The sequence below is a fragment of the Scyliorhinus canicula genome, chromosome 18 (genome assembly GCF_902713615.1).
Source record: "Scyliorhinus canicula chromosome 18, sScyCan1.1, whole genome shotgun sequence".
In the NCBI taxonomy this organism is placed as follows: domain Eukaryota; kingdom Metazoa; phylum Chordata; class Chondrichthyes; order Carcharhiniformes; family Scyliorhinidae; genus Scyliorhinus; species Scyliorhinus canicula.
Window position 1 is genome coordinate 125134577 of NC_052163.1, and position 15352 is coordinate 125149928.

Below are 15352 nucleotides of genomic sequence, written 5' to 3' on the forward strand. Positions count from 1 at the left end.
GTTTACAAAGTTAATTAACTAGTGTTCCTCGTTATGATCACTATCCAGCACCTCCCCCTGCCATCAGTGCTTACAAAACTTGTGAATACTCTTTTGTACATTGGAGTCAGTGCTTTCAGAAAGTCTAAATTCCCAGGAGGGGGGTTTTGGCGTAAGGTGAACTTGAAAGTTAGGACTATGGAGCTGGATTCTCCAATTCTGGGGCTATGTCCCCACGCCGGTTTGGGAACGGTGAAACTGGGGCAAAATGGCCAATGGTTCCCTGTTTTGCTGGGGGCTGGCAGGACGGCAGCGTAGAGCTCCTGGCTCTAGCTGCTGCTACGCCTCGGAGAATTGCCGGGTCCGCGGTCGCACATGTGGCTGTTTCATGGCGGAGATCGCTCGCGGACCCGGCCCACAAAATACTCCCCCCGCCCCCCCCTTCAGCCGGCTTGGACGCCCCAGACCACAATGCCCCCAGCCTGAATAATGTCCCCCCTACCCACGTATCGGCCCTTCTGCGCTGGACTGAGTCGGCAGCCTCCACCCTGAATTCCCGACGGATGAGACCACACGTGTCCCGTGCCGTCGGGATCTCGGCCGGTCGGGGCGGAGTTGATACGGCCTGGAGTACGCCGCTCTGGAGGTGGCGCAGCATCGCGAAAGCGCCGCCGCCCCCGATTCGGTCGGGAAATGTGATTCCCCAGCCATTCACCAAATATGATTTCGCTGTCGGCAACCAGAGAATCTAGCCCCCAGTTTCTATGTCCAGGGACAAGTTTGTTTTCCTCAACTGAGTTACTGACACTATACTTGATGTTTTTCTTCTAATCAAGTCAAAGGAGTCATCGTCGGTGCTGAGCTGCGATATTTCTGTGGACGACAAGTACATTGTTACCGGCTCGGGTGACAAGAAGGCTACAGTCTATGAAGTGATTTACTGAGTAGCAAACCCTCGGCCACAAAGAAATCTAAAGGGACACCAAGCTGTTAATAGACATTGGATTTAACTCTGGACAAGTTAAGGACAATAACAGCTACTGCCAAAGCAGACTGCATTTGTACTGTTTCAGGCGGCAATATACTATAGAGCAAAACCTTCAGATATATTTAGGCAAAAAAAAAGTGGGGCGTTTGTCTTGTTTATACAACATAGTGAATTGTAATTGTGAAAATGTACATATTTTTGAAACAAAATGGTTTGTGTTGGCTGGTTTAGCCACAAAATGGTCATTCATGGATGAAGTCCTTTCTTTTTTATACTGTGTCTATCTTCAGGAAGCAGGAATCCTGCTGAAAGACTTGTACGTAATATTGATTGACCACATCCACCACTGTATAGGGGACAAATGCACTGTGTAGAACTACTTTGTGATTTAAGCGGCAGTCTCTATGTGAAGTGTTGAATGTTATTGTCGGAGTAGCACCTCTAATTCTAGCATTGGTTTCTTTTTCTGTCTCATCAAACTAGTGTCACACACACACACACACACACACCTGTGCAGGACACTGCGCCACAAGGCATAACCAAAGGGATAAAAGTTGCTATTTAACTCCTCTTGTCTCGTACTGTGATCACTTTGTCTCGTTTTTCACCCAGTAACCATTCACGTCTTACCTGCGTCGCAGAGTGTTGTCGGAAAGGTCGCTCCATGTTTAAGCCATTAATGTGTATTTCGAAACCTCAGCTAACAGGAGGATGGCTTTGATGACGAGGTACTATTCCCTCTTCGGTCACTGGTCATGATAACCGTAAACACCCAAGCAACCAAGAGTCGGCGAAAGCCTTTGAAGTCCATTGGAGGCAGATTCGCACGTCGCCCATTACTACATGCCCCTACTTAATTTTTATTTTTTGAAGGCGGTCAGAATTGCACCCACCCCCTGCCTATTATAATCTTCTCAATTTGATTAGAATTTGAATTCTTTAAATGTCAGTAAGTTATTTCCTGGAGAAGGTCTGTCTGTAATAGCACGCTTTGCGCTAAAAGTGCTGTTCCAAAGAATTGGGTTCAATGCATCATTCCAGTGGAAGTACCCTGTGGAACACACAAGTGAGTGAGTATGCACCAGTGTAGAGCCAGGGGAGGAACAGAGTGATGCAGTGTCCTTAGTGTGTGACTTGAAAGAAGTAGGTTAAGCGACGGTGAACAGAGAGGGGACTGAGCGTGTGATGTACTATCTAATATATTGCAGCTTAAAAAAAAAAGAATCTTTGCACATGAACGTGCGTTTCAAGAACAAGCTTCTCTTTTGTACAGGTCGATGTAAGTTGAGTGACTGTAGATCACTGCTGTAAAGTAAAAACAAAACAAAAAAAAAATCCATTAAACATGCACCGCTCTGCCCATCATTGTACCAGTCTGTTGAGTGTTCCGTTATCGCAAAGCTGAAAACATAACTAGATTTAAAAGTAAAACAGTCAATATTTATTATAGTTAAAGCAAATTCAAATAAATTGACTTAATAGCAACACCGGTGTGGATGGCCCAGTGATGCGGATATTACAATGGGAGTCTCTAAATGGGAATCTATCCCCAAAAACCCATCTAAATAATTAGGTATCAGTTTGCAGAACTGCGTCTCTGCGTCGCAACAGGGGCCGGGGGAGTGGGAATAAGGAAGTCACTGCGCACTTTCAGGAAGTGATGGACAGTGGAAAACTCCCACTTAACACCTTTAACAGCACCAGTACACTTTTATTCATCTTAAACGGCAAACTACCGCTGGAACTCTCTATCCCAAAGTTGGGGATACTCAGAAATTGAGAATATTGAAGTCAGACATCGATAGAGTTTTGGGTACTTCTTAAAATAAATTTAGAGTACCCAATTATTTTTCCTGTCCAATTAAGGAGCAACTTAGCATAGCCAATCCACCTACCCTGCACATCTTTGGGTTGTGGGGGCGAAACCCACGCAGACACGGGGAGAATGTGCAAACTCCACACGGACAGTGACCCAGAGCCGGGATTGAACCCGGGTCCTCAGCGTCGTGAGGCAGCAGTGCTAACCACTGTGCCACCATGCTGCCAGGAGGACTTTGTGGCTGGTATGGGATCAGTGTAGCTGAGGCAGATTAGCCACTCTCTTATTGAACAGCAAAGCAAACGGAAAGGCCGTACGGTTTAAACGCTTACCCCAGTGGAATATCCCTCTGGTCAGCATGCACACTGAAGGCAAGTCACATTTGAAAGGAATGTGCACAATACTAAACACAACTACTGCCTGTAGCCCCGACTAAAATGCACCAAAGGTTATTTAAATGTGGCTCACATTCACACATCCCACAGCATTTCACAGTCAATGTCTACAGAACAGGGCAAGTAGCTCAAACAAATATAAATACAAGAAAGAAGGGGCAGTACGGTGGGCCAGTGGTTAGCACTGGGACTGTAGCGCTAAGGACCCGGGTTCAAATCCCGGCCGCGGGTCACTGTCCGCGTGGAGTTTGCACATTCTCCCCATGTCTGCGTAGGTTTCACCGCACAACCCAAAAGATGTGCAGGTTAGGTGGATTGGCCACCCTAAATTGCCCCTCAATTAGAAAAAATAAATAAATAATTGGGCACTCAAAAAGCAAATACAAGAAAGGGGAGCAGTTGACCAAAAAGCCCCTTGAGCCAACTCTACAGTTCAATGAGATCATGGCTCACTATCCACATGACTTCACTCTCACAAATCTTCCCGATGAACCCAATGCATTCTATGCTCGTTTCGAGCAGTAAGCCAATACACTGTTGCCAACTGCCTTGGACATCATCCATACCTACCTCAGAAATCGGATCGGTCTTCTTGAAAATAAACCCATGGAAATCAATGGATCCTAACGGAGTCCCTGGTCGTGCACTCAGATCCTGCGTGGACCAACTGGCAGGTGTGTTCACAGACATCTTTCTCCCTACTCCATTCCGAGGTTCCCACCTGTTTTAAGAAGACCATCGCACCAGTGCCAAAGAAGAAACGGGCAACATGCCTCAATGACTACCGTCTGGTGGCCTTGACATCCATCATTATGAAGTTCTTCACGAGGTTGGTCATGAGATACCACCCCATACTCCCAGACTGCCTTGATCCACTGCACCGCATACCGCCACAACTGGTCCACACTAGACACCATCTCCCTGGCCTTTCACTCAATCCTGGAGCATATCGACAACATGTCAGACTCCTACTCATTGACTACAGCTCCACCTTCAACACCATTATCCCAGCCAAGCTCATATCAAAACTTAGGACTTTGCTCCTCCCTCTGCAACTGGATCCTCGGCTCATAATAATAATAATTTTATTAGTGTCACAAGTAGGCTTACATTAACACTGCAATGAAGTTCCTGTGAAAATCTCCTAGTCGCCACATTCCAGCACCTGTTCGGGTACACTGAGGGAGAATTCAAAATGTTCAATTCACTTTACAAGCATGTTGAACCTGGTAGAGAACCTAGTGGAGTGGTATAACGACAATAATCTTTCCCTTAGCATCAGCAAAACTATAGAGCTGGTCATTCACTTCAGTAAGCGAAGTATAGTACACACCCCTGGTGCCAAGGGAGGTGATGGTTGACAGCTTCAAATTCCTGTGTGTATACACCACCAATCTGTCCTGGTCCACACATGCCGACGCTACCACCAAGAAAGCACACGACAGCGCCTATAATTCCTCAGGAAATTTGGCATGCCCACATTGACTCTTACCAATTTTTACAGATGCACCATAGATAGCATCCTATCTGGCTGCATCACAGCCTGGTATGGCAACTGCTCGGCCCAAGGCCATAAGAAACTACTGAGAGTTGTGAACACTGCCCAGTCCATCATGCGAACCCGCCTCCCATCCATAGACTCTGCTCGGTCTACACCTCCCGCTGCCTTGGGAAAGCGGGCAACATAATCAAAGACCCCTCCCAGCCGGGCTATTCTCTCTTCCAACCTCTTACATCAGCAAAAGATACAAAAGTCTGAGAACACGAACTAACAGATTTAAAAACAGCTTCCTCCCCACTGTTACCAGACTCCGGAATGGCCCTCTTATGGACTGACCTGATCTCTCTACACATCTTCTCTACTGTTGTAGCGCTTCACCCGGTGTCTATGTCTATTTACATTGTGTATTCACGTAATGTCCTATGTTTTTCATGTTATGGAACATTGTCTGGACTGTGCGCAGGACAATACTTTTCATTTCCTCCATACATGTGACAATAAATCCCCTAGTCACCACACTCCGGCGCCTGTTCGGGTACACTGAGGGAGAATTCAATGTTCAAATGACCTTACAGCATGTCTTTCGGGACTGTCTCTCCTGTTCCCCCAAAAGGGGAGCCAGCCAGCGATGCCACCCCCCCCCCCCCCCCCCCCCCCCCCCCGCCCCCCCTCCCCCAATTTAACCATGTTTGAAGGCCTCCCTCAATGTTCCAACGCCTGGTCCACCTGCAGTACCTGCAGTGGCCACAGCTCCGGTGGCACTGCTGGGACCTGAGGCAGCAGCCTCGGATTAGCTAGCAGCGTTGGGAGGGCGAGACTCTCATCATAAACATCCCAGCAACCCAGAAGTGCCTGAATGGGGTTAAATCCCATTCATTATATCCTCAAGTCCTGCGATGCAACTTTACCTATAACCTTCAGGTGCAGAGAAAAACGTAACCAAGGAATCAAACTGCAATACAAGCAAAGAAATATTGGGTAAGCGTATGAACAGAACCAATCGTCAGTGATACGGCCACCAACCTTTGAGCAGAGAGCTGAAATAGTCCATCTTTGTGTCACTCATGACAATTGATAAAGTTAACAAGTCGTCTAATTAAAGAGGTAATAAAAATACAGAAATCACATACAAAATAGTTTATTGGGAATTTAAATGAATAAACTACAAATTCATCCCAAATTGGGATGCAAAAGCATGAAAGATGGAAGGGTTTTGGGACATTACAAATCACCAGATTGGGCAACGGAAAAAAAAACATTTGTATCACAGAAGAATTTAGCAATTTCTTTCCTCCATAAGAAAGGCTTGAGGTGCAGTTACCAAAGAGAATATACAAGTGGTAATTAGGGCACGTTTAAATGTATACAGTCAGTCATTAATTTTAACTGCGGAGGCAAAAACAAAAATGTGTACAACCTTCTGGCACTGCAGACATCCCATAATATCAAGAGAGGAACTGACTCAACTAAGGTACTGGCCAGCTGCCCGTGGAGCTGAACTGGCCACAGCTGGTATTGACCACAGCAGACGCTTTGCTGGATGTTTTTACTGAAGAAAGTGGATTTCACAGTAACTTTGATGCTCCCATTCGTGTCCACGCCATTCCGAGTACTGGAACCAGAAGCATCCATATTCAGCTTCAGAACAGGCCAAAATGGGAAGGCGAAAGAGAATGGGAAAGCAAGAGGACAAAAAAAATGGAATAACTGTTTTATAAACAGATATAATGAATGGAAAAGGGCTTGAATAAAATATGCAAATGTGACATAGGACAGCTTATTTGGTTTATACTCTGCTAAACGCGCTATTCAACAGTCTTTCCCCAAACTTTCCAATGACACATCCTGAAGACATACAACATTGCCAAATTCATCACTTCTCAGGGAATAGCTGCACTCTTGACTATTTTCCCCAAAGGGGCAAAGTTCCGAGGCGAAGATGCATGTTTCTAGGTGTTTAAAAGCTGTCACCAACCCCAAAGCTCTTTACTTTGGTCCATCTGGGAAATGCAAAGAGCTTTTGGAAACTTTGCATAATCGGGTTTGGTGAACGTCAATAGGACAATCGATAGCCCCTTTCAACCCTCATGAGAAATCTCCTGGGGAACACGTTGCCACATTCCATTAGTAAGATCCCGTGCCATCCATCTTCAAACGTCAACAATGACGGGGTTGATAAGTGCACTTCCGGACTACAAGCAATCGATGCTGGCCAAGAAGGACACAGTTCGATCACTGACCTGATCACTGCACTGAATTAGCTGATTTCAGAGTTAGCCATAGCACTACAATTGGCCTCAGGGCTAATTTTGATGAGGCTGTGGGTTTGGAGAGGAATACGGTGAGAGAATTAGACCCTGGTTCTAGGCTCAGTCAGATGTCAGGCAAAGACAGGATCTCGCAGAGGTAGAATCCTCCCAGATCAGGTAGTCTTAAGGGACCCACTGGTCAGGCACACACACACACAAAAGACTGGGAAAAATGACAAATCAATTAATGTGGAACGGAACATCTGCAAGGAATCAGCATTTTGAAGAATGATGAGTTGCAGGGGGACTGAGGCAGGAAACGGAAAAAATATCATCGTTGCTTTTTAATGTTGTGGGTGGCTAAGAAAGGAAGAGGAGACAAAGCAGATTAAATGGTAAATAACACACCCGTGGCTCTCAAATCCAATGCCTGAATTGGAACCATTCCACTACTGTGCAGATTAGAGAATGAAAAAGCGTCATCCTACTGCTTGGATGCTAACAGGACAAGACACGGCCAACAATAGACAGGCTACCTCATTGCAATTATTGCCCACTTACGCTGAAGGGAAATGGCATCATACCGTCTTCCATTATATCAACAATCTTACTCAATGACTGTTCCCTAGTTTCAGAAAATATAGATGGAATAAATGTTCAGTGTCTAAATCCAACTGGACATGGGTGGATTCTAAATGGCTTGTGATCCTTCAGCTCAACTGATGTGGGTTCCTTTCAGTTTTGCTGTGCGAGTATAGATATCTACAGTGTGTTCACCAGCTCCCCAGCTGCTAGACAACAGTTGCACCCACATGGGACATCGATAACACAAGCTATTTTTCAGTGAATGGAATACATTGATGGTTCAGATTTTTGATTTCTATAAACGGTCTATTTCATTACATCACATTGATGGCCCTACTGCAGTCAGTGTGATCCCAGCGCTCTCCTCTCGCCTCCCCGGAGATTTACCGACAGCTTAACCAAAAGACGGATTGCTCCATAAGTCGATGTTCACAGTGTGGCAATCTGTTTTTGCACAATGATGTTAACTCTGATCTCTGGCGCAGCAGAGAATTAGCTGTGCCAGTTGGTAGGCAAGGCATCAAATCAATTGAAAGCCTCCAACTGTAAACCTGGAGCCAAGTTTTCAAAACAGGCAACTCCTACAGTCACATTTGAACATCGGTCTATGAAAGGCTTAAAAACGCTAGTTTATATTAGTGGGATGGGGGAGGGGGTGGAGTGGTTAGGAGAGAGGAGAGCGAACCAAGGTTTTGTGTTTCACTCTTCACCAGAAAGAGATGCGGTTTTATAAATATGTTTTGAAGCCTAACTCACTGAAAATATTAGGACACAAAAGTTCTGCTGCTGTAAAGACCTTCTCAGATCAGAGGGGCTCGTGGGGAGTTACCACTGACTTAAAAATCAAGCAGCTTTATATTCAACTCCACCAAATGACCAAACCCAACAATGGATTTTTTTTTTTTTTTTGAAGTTACAGATAACAAAAATGAACAAAGAAACAAAAAATGTACAATTAATGTTACCCTAAACATTAACATCAGATCTGGAGTTAGCTGGGCTGAGTAGAGAAAGCCTTCCTCTCACAGGTGAGCATCCGTCATTTTGGTCAACTCACGTTATCTTCTTTTGTTAAAGCAAGTCAAAAGTTAAATTTCAACACCCAAGTCAAGGCCACATCAGATAGTCTTCCAGCAAGGGCAAAAGACTCCATTAAACGTGATCCTTGGGTAATCCATTCACCGATCCAGGTTTAGGGTCTCTTCGTAAGGTTAAAGGCTCCCACCTCCGCCATCCCATCTCCTCCGATACAGAACGGAATCCTCAGTAAATTACTTCATACACCGTGGCCTTCTTGTCCCCTGAGCCGGTAACAACATATTGGTCATCAACGGAGATGTCACAGCATAGCACAGACGAGGATTCTTTGGACTGAAAGGGGAGGGGAAAAAAAAAAGTCACCACCAGCAATATCAACTATTTTTATTTGTCAAGCACCTCTAATGTCATAAAATATCCCAAGTCACTTAAGGAGTGAATAAACAAACAGACGATTCAGAGGAACATGAAGCAGTACGATATTTAACCTTTGATTGTAACTGAATGACACTGTTGTCTTAACCAACCGAATTCTCCTTGTATGAAGGCAATAACTCTCGTCTAGGATACGGTTCCATGGGCAATAGGCAGCCGTGGCTGTGCCTCAATGAAACTCATTTATTCCAGGCCAGAGCCAGGGCAGTGAGTATGGTTGGGCTATTCCACACAGGGACAGATTAACCTCCAAATCTGCTACATACCTCTGTGGTTTTTCCATGGTCCACTGAGTATGAATCAGGATTGGAGGGCTGATTCCTACCCTTCCTAGTCGAAGGCCAGCCAGACACATTGCACCAGCACTGCTGTTCCTCTGGCAGAGATCAGCTGTATTCAAGCAACTGTTTTCTCAAGAAGTGCCAGCACAGGGACAGCAGGTCGAATGGCCACCTTTTTGCACCTAAATCTTTATAAACTCAGCGGCAACCATGGACCAAATCTGGGGTCTGTGTGCACTGTTTCATGCCACTTGGGGAGGTTTATATAATGTAATGGGTTAATAATGGGATATGCTAATGAGTGATGGAGACTCTGATACATCTGTAACATCAGCAGTCAAATTTGAGCTACTCTGGAGAGCAGACAAGTAGCTTTCAAGGAGGAGATGTGCCCTTGGTAACCCACCTTGTTTATGTTGTGTATAGTGCAAATAAACTAGCTTTGAGTAAATACCCAAGTACGGCTACAGGCCCTCTTCATAAGATACAAGGCCTACCTAGCAAGGCCATCAAACCAGCACGTCCATCAAACAGTACATGCACCACTTACTTTCATGAGACGCAAACTAATTGTAACCTACAATTTAGGGGGAAATTAAGTTAAGGTCCTCTCTATCCCCATTCGTCCCCACTATTCTCTCCGATAGAAAGGTCTATACTCCTTGGCCCACTTCCAACAATCAAAAACATCAATCTTGGCTAAGGAGCAAATAGGCGATTGCAACACCCCCTCCCTCTCCCCCTCCCTACACTACCCTGATAGAGACTAACCAGCTGAGAACAGAATGGGGATTCAGCCTGAGGGTTTGCCCACACTGGTAAATGCATCACACTGCGCGAGCCCAAAATACACATGGGTGGCTCAGATCTTGACATCTTGCATTCGTGAAGAATGCACTGCTTTTAGTTTTCAAAGTGTGAGACAGACGAGATACCAGTCTGCCTCAAGCAGCACTGGTGTGTTTGAAAGATGCACTTAAAAAAATTTAAGAAAACGTTTCCCTTCATCAACCATTAGACAGTATTTTAAAAATATGAATTATTCTCCAAGGACTGAAAAGAACCAGCAATGTTACCTTACACAAAATATGTTAAGCAGGGTGGGTAACCCTACAAGTGCAAAAAGGAGCGTGTTCCTGATCTAAGGGTTCTCAGAGGATGGTTGGGGGGGGAGCAGACGAGTAAAGAGGACAAAATAAATGAGAGTAAGGATAAAGCTCAGTAATGACATATTAACCAAGGGCACGCAAGCACAACTTTGCATTGACTCAACTGCAACATCAGCACAATGCACCTTTTATGAATATGTGCCAAATCTTCCTGACCATTGCGCCCATATTTTACCCGCTTCATACGAGCTACAAATCAATTGACAGACATCGTTAGCCAGGGAGAAAACAGCATCGGAAATCATCAGGTTTAAGATGCATTCCCAGTTAAAGTCCCCCTCACAGACATCACTTACCTGGAATATACTGGCTCCATACGGTACTCTCCATGCATTTAGAAGGTTGTCTTTCCCAGTGCTTACAAACCATTTACCTGAAATGGAGACACAGAGAGTCAGAACACAAACGGTTTAGTTTTGAATACAGGTGGTCCCTGCCTGCACATGTTTCCCTCAAAGTTAGAAGCCCCTTGTGAATCACAGATAGAGCAAACTCCACGTCAGCAACTCCACGTGTCCTCTCCTGGCTCGTGCTCATCTCTATTAAAAAACAATCACATTAACGCAGGGGGGTGGGATTGGCCAAGAGGAGTTACCAAGACAACAGCGTGAAGGAATTGGACATTAGCAGAAACGGTCTTTAAATCTGGGTCATTACAACACTGCAAGTTTATTTACCTCCCTTGCGTTTTATCTCAAGGAATCAGCGCAGACCTCAGTTTATATTTAACTTGCTTGATGGAAAAACATATTTAACTGATGTTAAACCGATTATTTTGAAAAGGTCCTCATGGTAATAATCCTTTTATCTCTTCTCCCAACTCCCTTTATTGGTTATGTTCAGTGCTTCTTGGCTCCATTGTTAAGCCAACTGAGAGATAACAATGCAATTTACTCTCAGGCTAGGCAAATGGCACCAAAGTAATTTGAGCAAACCTCAATGCAACTTATTCGCCTTCTTTCTACTGGAAGATGAAAAAAAACCCGGACAACACAAACACCAGCTGAACATGTAAAAGTATCTCCAGTCAAACCAATGGCACCAATCTGATCAAGGATCTCTAGTGCAGTTATACAAATAAAAGCTGAATCAAGCAATTGTTCAGAATGCAGTACTGATCTACAACGAGAACTGCATGGCACGTGGGCTGATCGTTTTAAAAGAAAGGGACCTTGAAGATTATTCAAGGCTCTGGGGATGTCATGTCACATTGGAAACTGACCTCATTATAGTTAGTCACTTAATGTTATGCTCACATCATCATCATCTCCTGTTGCGATACATATGGAATCCAGAGATTACTAAACTACTTTTGCTATCAACTAGATCTACCTCAATAAGCAGAGGGCCAAAATCACTTCCCCACCGCCCAAAGGTCAAGTTTCAAGAATGCTTCCACATGCTTGAGACTCACTCAAGTCTCTGTCCTTGAACACAATGTTGGATTGTCATCATCCAGGACTCTTTGGTCCATGAGGGCCAACTTCACTCTCCAGCCACTGCGAGATTGAGCCGAATGAGAGAAGGCCCCATCCTTTTTTTTAAAATTTAGAGTACCCAATTCATTTTTTCCAATTAAGGGGAATTTAGCGTGGCCAATCCACCTACCCTACGCATCTTTGGGTTGTGGGGGTGAAACCCACGCAGACACGGAGAGAATGTGCAAACTCCACATGGACAGTGACCCAGAGCCGGGATCGAACCTGGGACCTCGGCGCCGTGAGGCAACAGGGCTACCCCACTGCGCCTCCGTGCTGCCCCAGAACGCCCCATCCTAATCAATTCCCTCAATCTCACTCCTGGACCAGTCAACTGCCAGCAGTTCTTCGCTCGCTCAACAAGATCTCATTCAACAATGCCCGACTCATTGTAGATTCAGCGACTGTAAAACTGCGCACTGTAGTTAATATTGCAGATCGGAGTAAATCAAGGATTTGTACGCAGGGTGGAGTTTGTAAAAAAAAAAAAAGACAAAGTGTCAGGTTCTGACTGAAAACCGGTGTTTCACCCGTCCCAGAAACAGAGCCAGGCTTTCAACCCAGATCATCCGATACTTGGACAAGTTTGGTCTAAAAGGTCTTTGTGCCGTCATTCTGGTGGGGCGGGGCCCCCAGAGCCAACTAGAGAGAACGGGGCAAAATCTTTCAAGGACACCCTGATTTCAAGGTGGAGCTCAAGGACTCTCCCCCCCCCCCCCCCCCCCCCCCCACCACCTCCCTGGGACTATACTCACCTTGGAGCTCCTGGCATGGTTGTCACAACAGGTTCAATTTTTGAATTTGTCCCCAGCAAGAGGTGGGGGAGAAAATGACATCCAACGACCCCAGGAGCAACAGCTTTAAGCCGCTTCTGAACATTAAAATGAATTCAAATCACTGCGCGCAAACCTGATTATGTCGGCAGCAGATGACAGGGAAGATCACAAACTGAGATCTCACCAGTGCAATTCAGCTATGGCCTGATGTGTTGGGTAAGCTGGGTCTATGTGGACTGCGTTTGATGCAGTGTAGAGAGAGACAGGCTTCCAACACTTGATGAGATGCAACATGATTTTATTGAACATCTAATTATATTACATGCTTAACTGTGGGTTGACACTATGCTGACTTGACTGGAGACCTGAGGCTAGCCTGACCAGACTAACTGACTACCACATGGTGTTCGCACTGGCTGCTGCTCACGAGCTCTGACTGTCTCAGAGGCTGCATCCCGAGAGGGTGGGAAACTGGTGCCCTCTGGCTTTATAGTGGTCGTGTCCTGTCTGGTGATTGGCTGCTGTGTTCTGTGTGCTCACTGGTCATCCAGTGTGTCAATCATTGCCTGTCTGCACTCCATCATATACATGGATGTATATGATGACATCTCCCCCCCCCCCCCCCCCCCCCCCTCCTTTTAAAAAAAAAATGTGTTCAGGTCAATAAATAATGGGTGTGTGTACGGGAACTTGACTGTTTCCAGAATATGGTAACTTATATACATGGGAAGGTGTCTAGTGCAGATAGAGGGCAGATAACACATGAGAAAAACGATATGTACAGATGTCAAAACGATGAGATAACAAGGTAATGCAACATTCAGTCTATAAATGTATTCTCTGTGGCGGGCGATGAATTCTGGTTGACTGAATGAGCATTTGGCCCTGTTGAGTCGGAGGCCATGCTCGTGGATCCTGTGAAACACCCGCTTGAGGCGATTGATGTGTTCTTGAGGAGTTATGGAGCAGATTATGACATCGTCGACGTACACTCGCACCCCCTCGATGCCCTCCATCATTTGTTCCATTATGCAGTGGAACACCTCTGAGGCGGAGATGATGCCAAAGGGCATTCGGTTGTAACAGTAGCGACTGAACGGGGTATTGAATGTGCACAGCTTTCGACTGGACGCGTCCAGCTGTATTTGCCAAAACCCCTTGGAGGCGCCCAGCTTCGTGAAGAATTTGGCATGAGCCATCTCGCTGGTTAGCTCTTCTCGTTTAGGTATTGGGTAATGTTCCCTCATGATGTTGCGGTTTAAATCTTTGGGGTCGATACAGATTCGAAGCTCCCCTGACGGCTTCTTGACGCAAACCATGGAGCTAACCCAGTCCGTGGGTTCCATGACCTTAGAAATGAAGCCCTGGTCCTGGAGGTCTTGCAGCTGCTGCTTGAGGCGGTCCTCGAGGGGTGCCGGCACCTGACGCGGTGCGTGAACCACAGGGGGTGGCGTTTGGCTTCTGTAGGATTTTGTATCAGTATGGGAGTGTGCCCATACCTTCGAACACGCTATGGTATTGCGCTATGATGTCATCGAGTTGAGCCTGGAAGTTATCATCTGGTGAGGCTGTTGCCTGTGCGGATGCCATGGTGTGGACCCACTGCACAAGGTTCAGGAGTTTGCAGGCCCGAGCACCAAGCAGTTCCTACAATTTCAAATTGCAGCGTTGCTTTTAATGACCTATTGGACACCACAAGCTGGCATGAGCCACTGGCAGCAATGGCATTGCCATTGTAGTCGAGGAGCTGGCAGGCCGGTGGAAGAATGCTTGGTCTGACGCGGATGGTGTCGAGGTCAGATTTTGAAATGAGGTTTGCTGAAGCGTCGGTGTCCAGCTTGAAGCGTATGCGAGCCTTGTTAACCGTAAGGGTGGTACACCACTCATCGTCTGGATCAATGCTCATTATTGGGAGTTGTTTCACCTTCGTTGAGAAAGGCAGCGTATGCTTAGTGATGATGCCCACCCGGAATGGGGATTTGAGGCACTCAGCGTCGGGATCTGGTAAACTGTCGGGGTCGGAGTCTGTCACGGCCTGCTGTACCGAACGGACGCTCCTGCGCTGTGGCTGGGATCGCTGGATGCTGGGCAGTGGAGCAGATCTGCAAAGGGCTGCGTAGTGGCCAAGCTTGCCACACTGGAGACAGCATCGTGATTTTGCTGGACATTGCCGCTTTAAATGGGCGGAGCCACAATTCGAAAACGTCATGACGCCGACGTCAGCACGTTCCGTGTGCCAACGCGCATGCGCAGTGCGGTCGAACGACGTGCACACCTGCGCAGGCTGGTCGTAGGTCTCGCCGTCCCCTCGGTCGTGGTGCGCATGCGCTGGAGCCCGGGAAAAGCACGCAAAATGGCCACTCTCATCCAGACTCAGGCACTGCACTTGTTTGATGGGCTGCACCCTTTCTGCCTCGTGGGGGTTTAGCCGTGCCGTTTCTGCCGCCCTGTTGTGAGAGTACCGGTTGTTAGCGTGCTTGTGGAGAACGCAGGTTTCGGTAGCGATGGTAAGGGTGAGTTGCTTAACTTTCAGGAGCTGCTGGCGAAGGGAATCGGAGTGGGCCCCGAAAACAATCTGATCCCGGATCATGGAATCAGTAGTCGAATCATAGTTGCAGGACTGCGCGAGGATGCAGAGATCGGTTAAAAAGGACTGAAA

The 15352-nt window shown here is 46.4% G+C and overlaps 2 protein-coding genes across 16 annotated transcripts in view; one reads left to right on the forward strand and one right to left on the reverse strand.

The window, feature by feature from the left end:
* Positions 1-2327, forward strand: part of LOC119953663 (transducin-like enhancer protein 4) — a 214066-nt gene extending 211739 nt beyond the window's left edge. For all 12 annotated transcript variants that reach the window (XM_038778151.1, XM_038778153.1, XM_038778152.1 and 9 more), the window contains exon 20: positions 816-2327. In XM_038778151.1, the coding sequence (XP_038634079.1) occupies positions 816-923 (108 nt within the window). In that variant the 3' untranslated portion in view covers positions 924-2327. The remainder of the gene's footprint in view (positions 1-815) is intronic.
* Positions 2328-5804: 3477 nt separating this feature from the next.
* Positions 5805-15352, reverse strand: part of LOC119953674 (transducin-like enhancer protein 1) — a 187872-nt gene continuing 178324 nt past the window's right edge. For all 4 annotated transcript variants that reach the window (XM_038778186.1, XM_038778185.1, XM_038778183.1 and 1 more), the window contains exons 19-20: positions 10736-10812; positions 5805-8887 (exon numbers count right to left, since the gene is read on the reverse strand). In XM_038778186.1, coding sequence (XP_038634114.1) covers positions 8780-8887; positions 10736-10812 — 185 coding nt within the window. In that variant the 3' untranslated portion in view covers positions 5805-8779. The remainder of the gene's footprint in view (positions 8888-10735; positions 10813-15352) is intronic.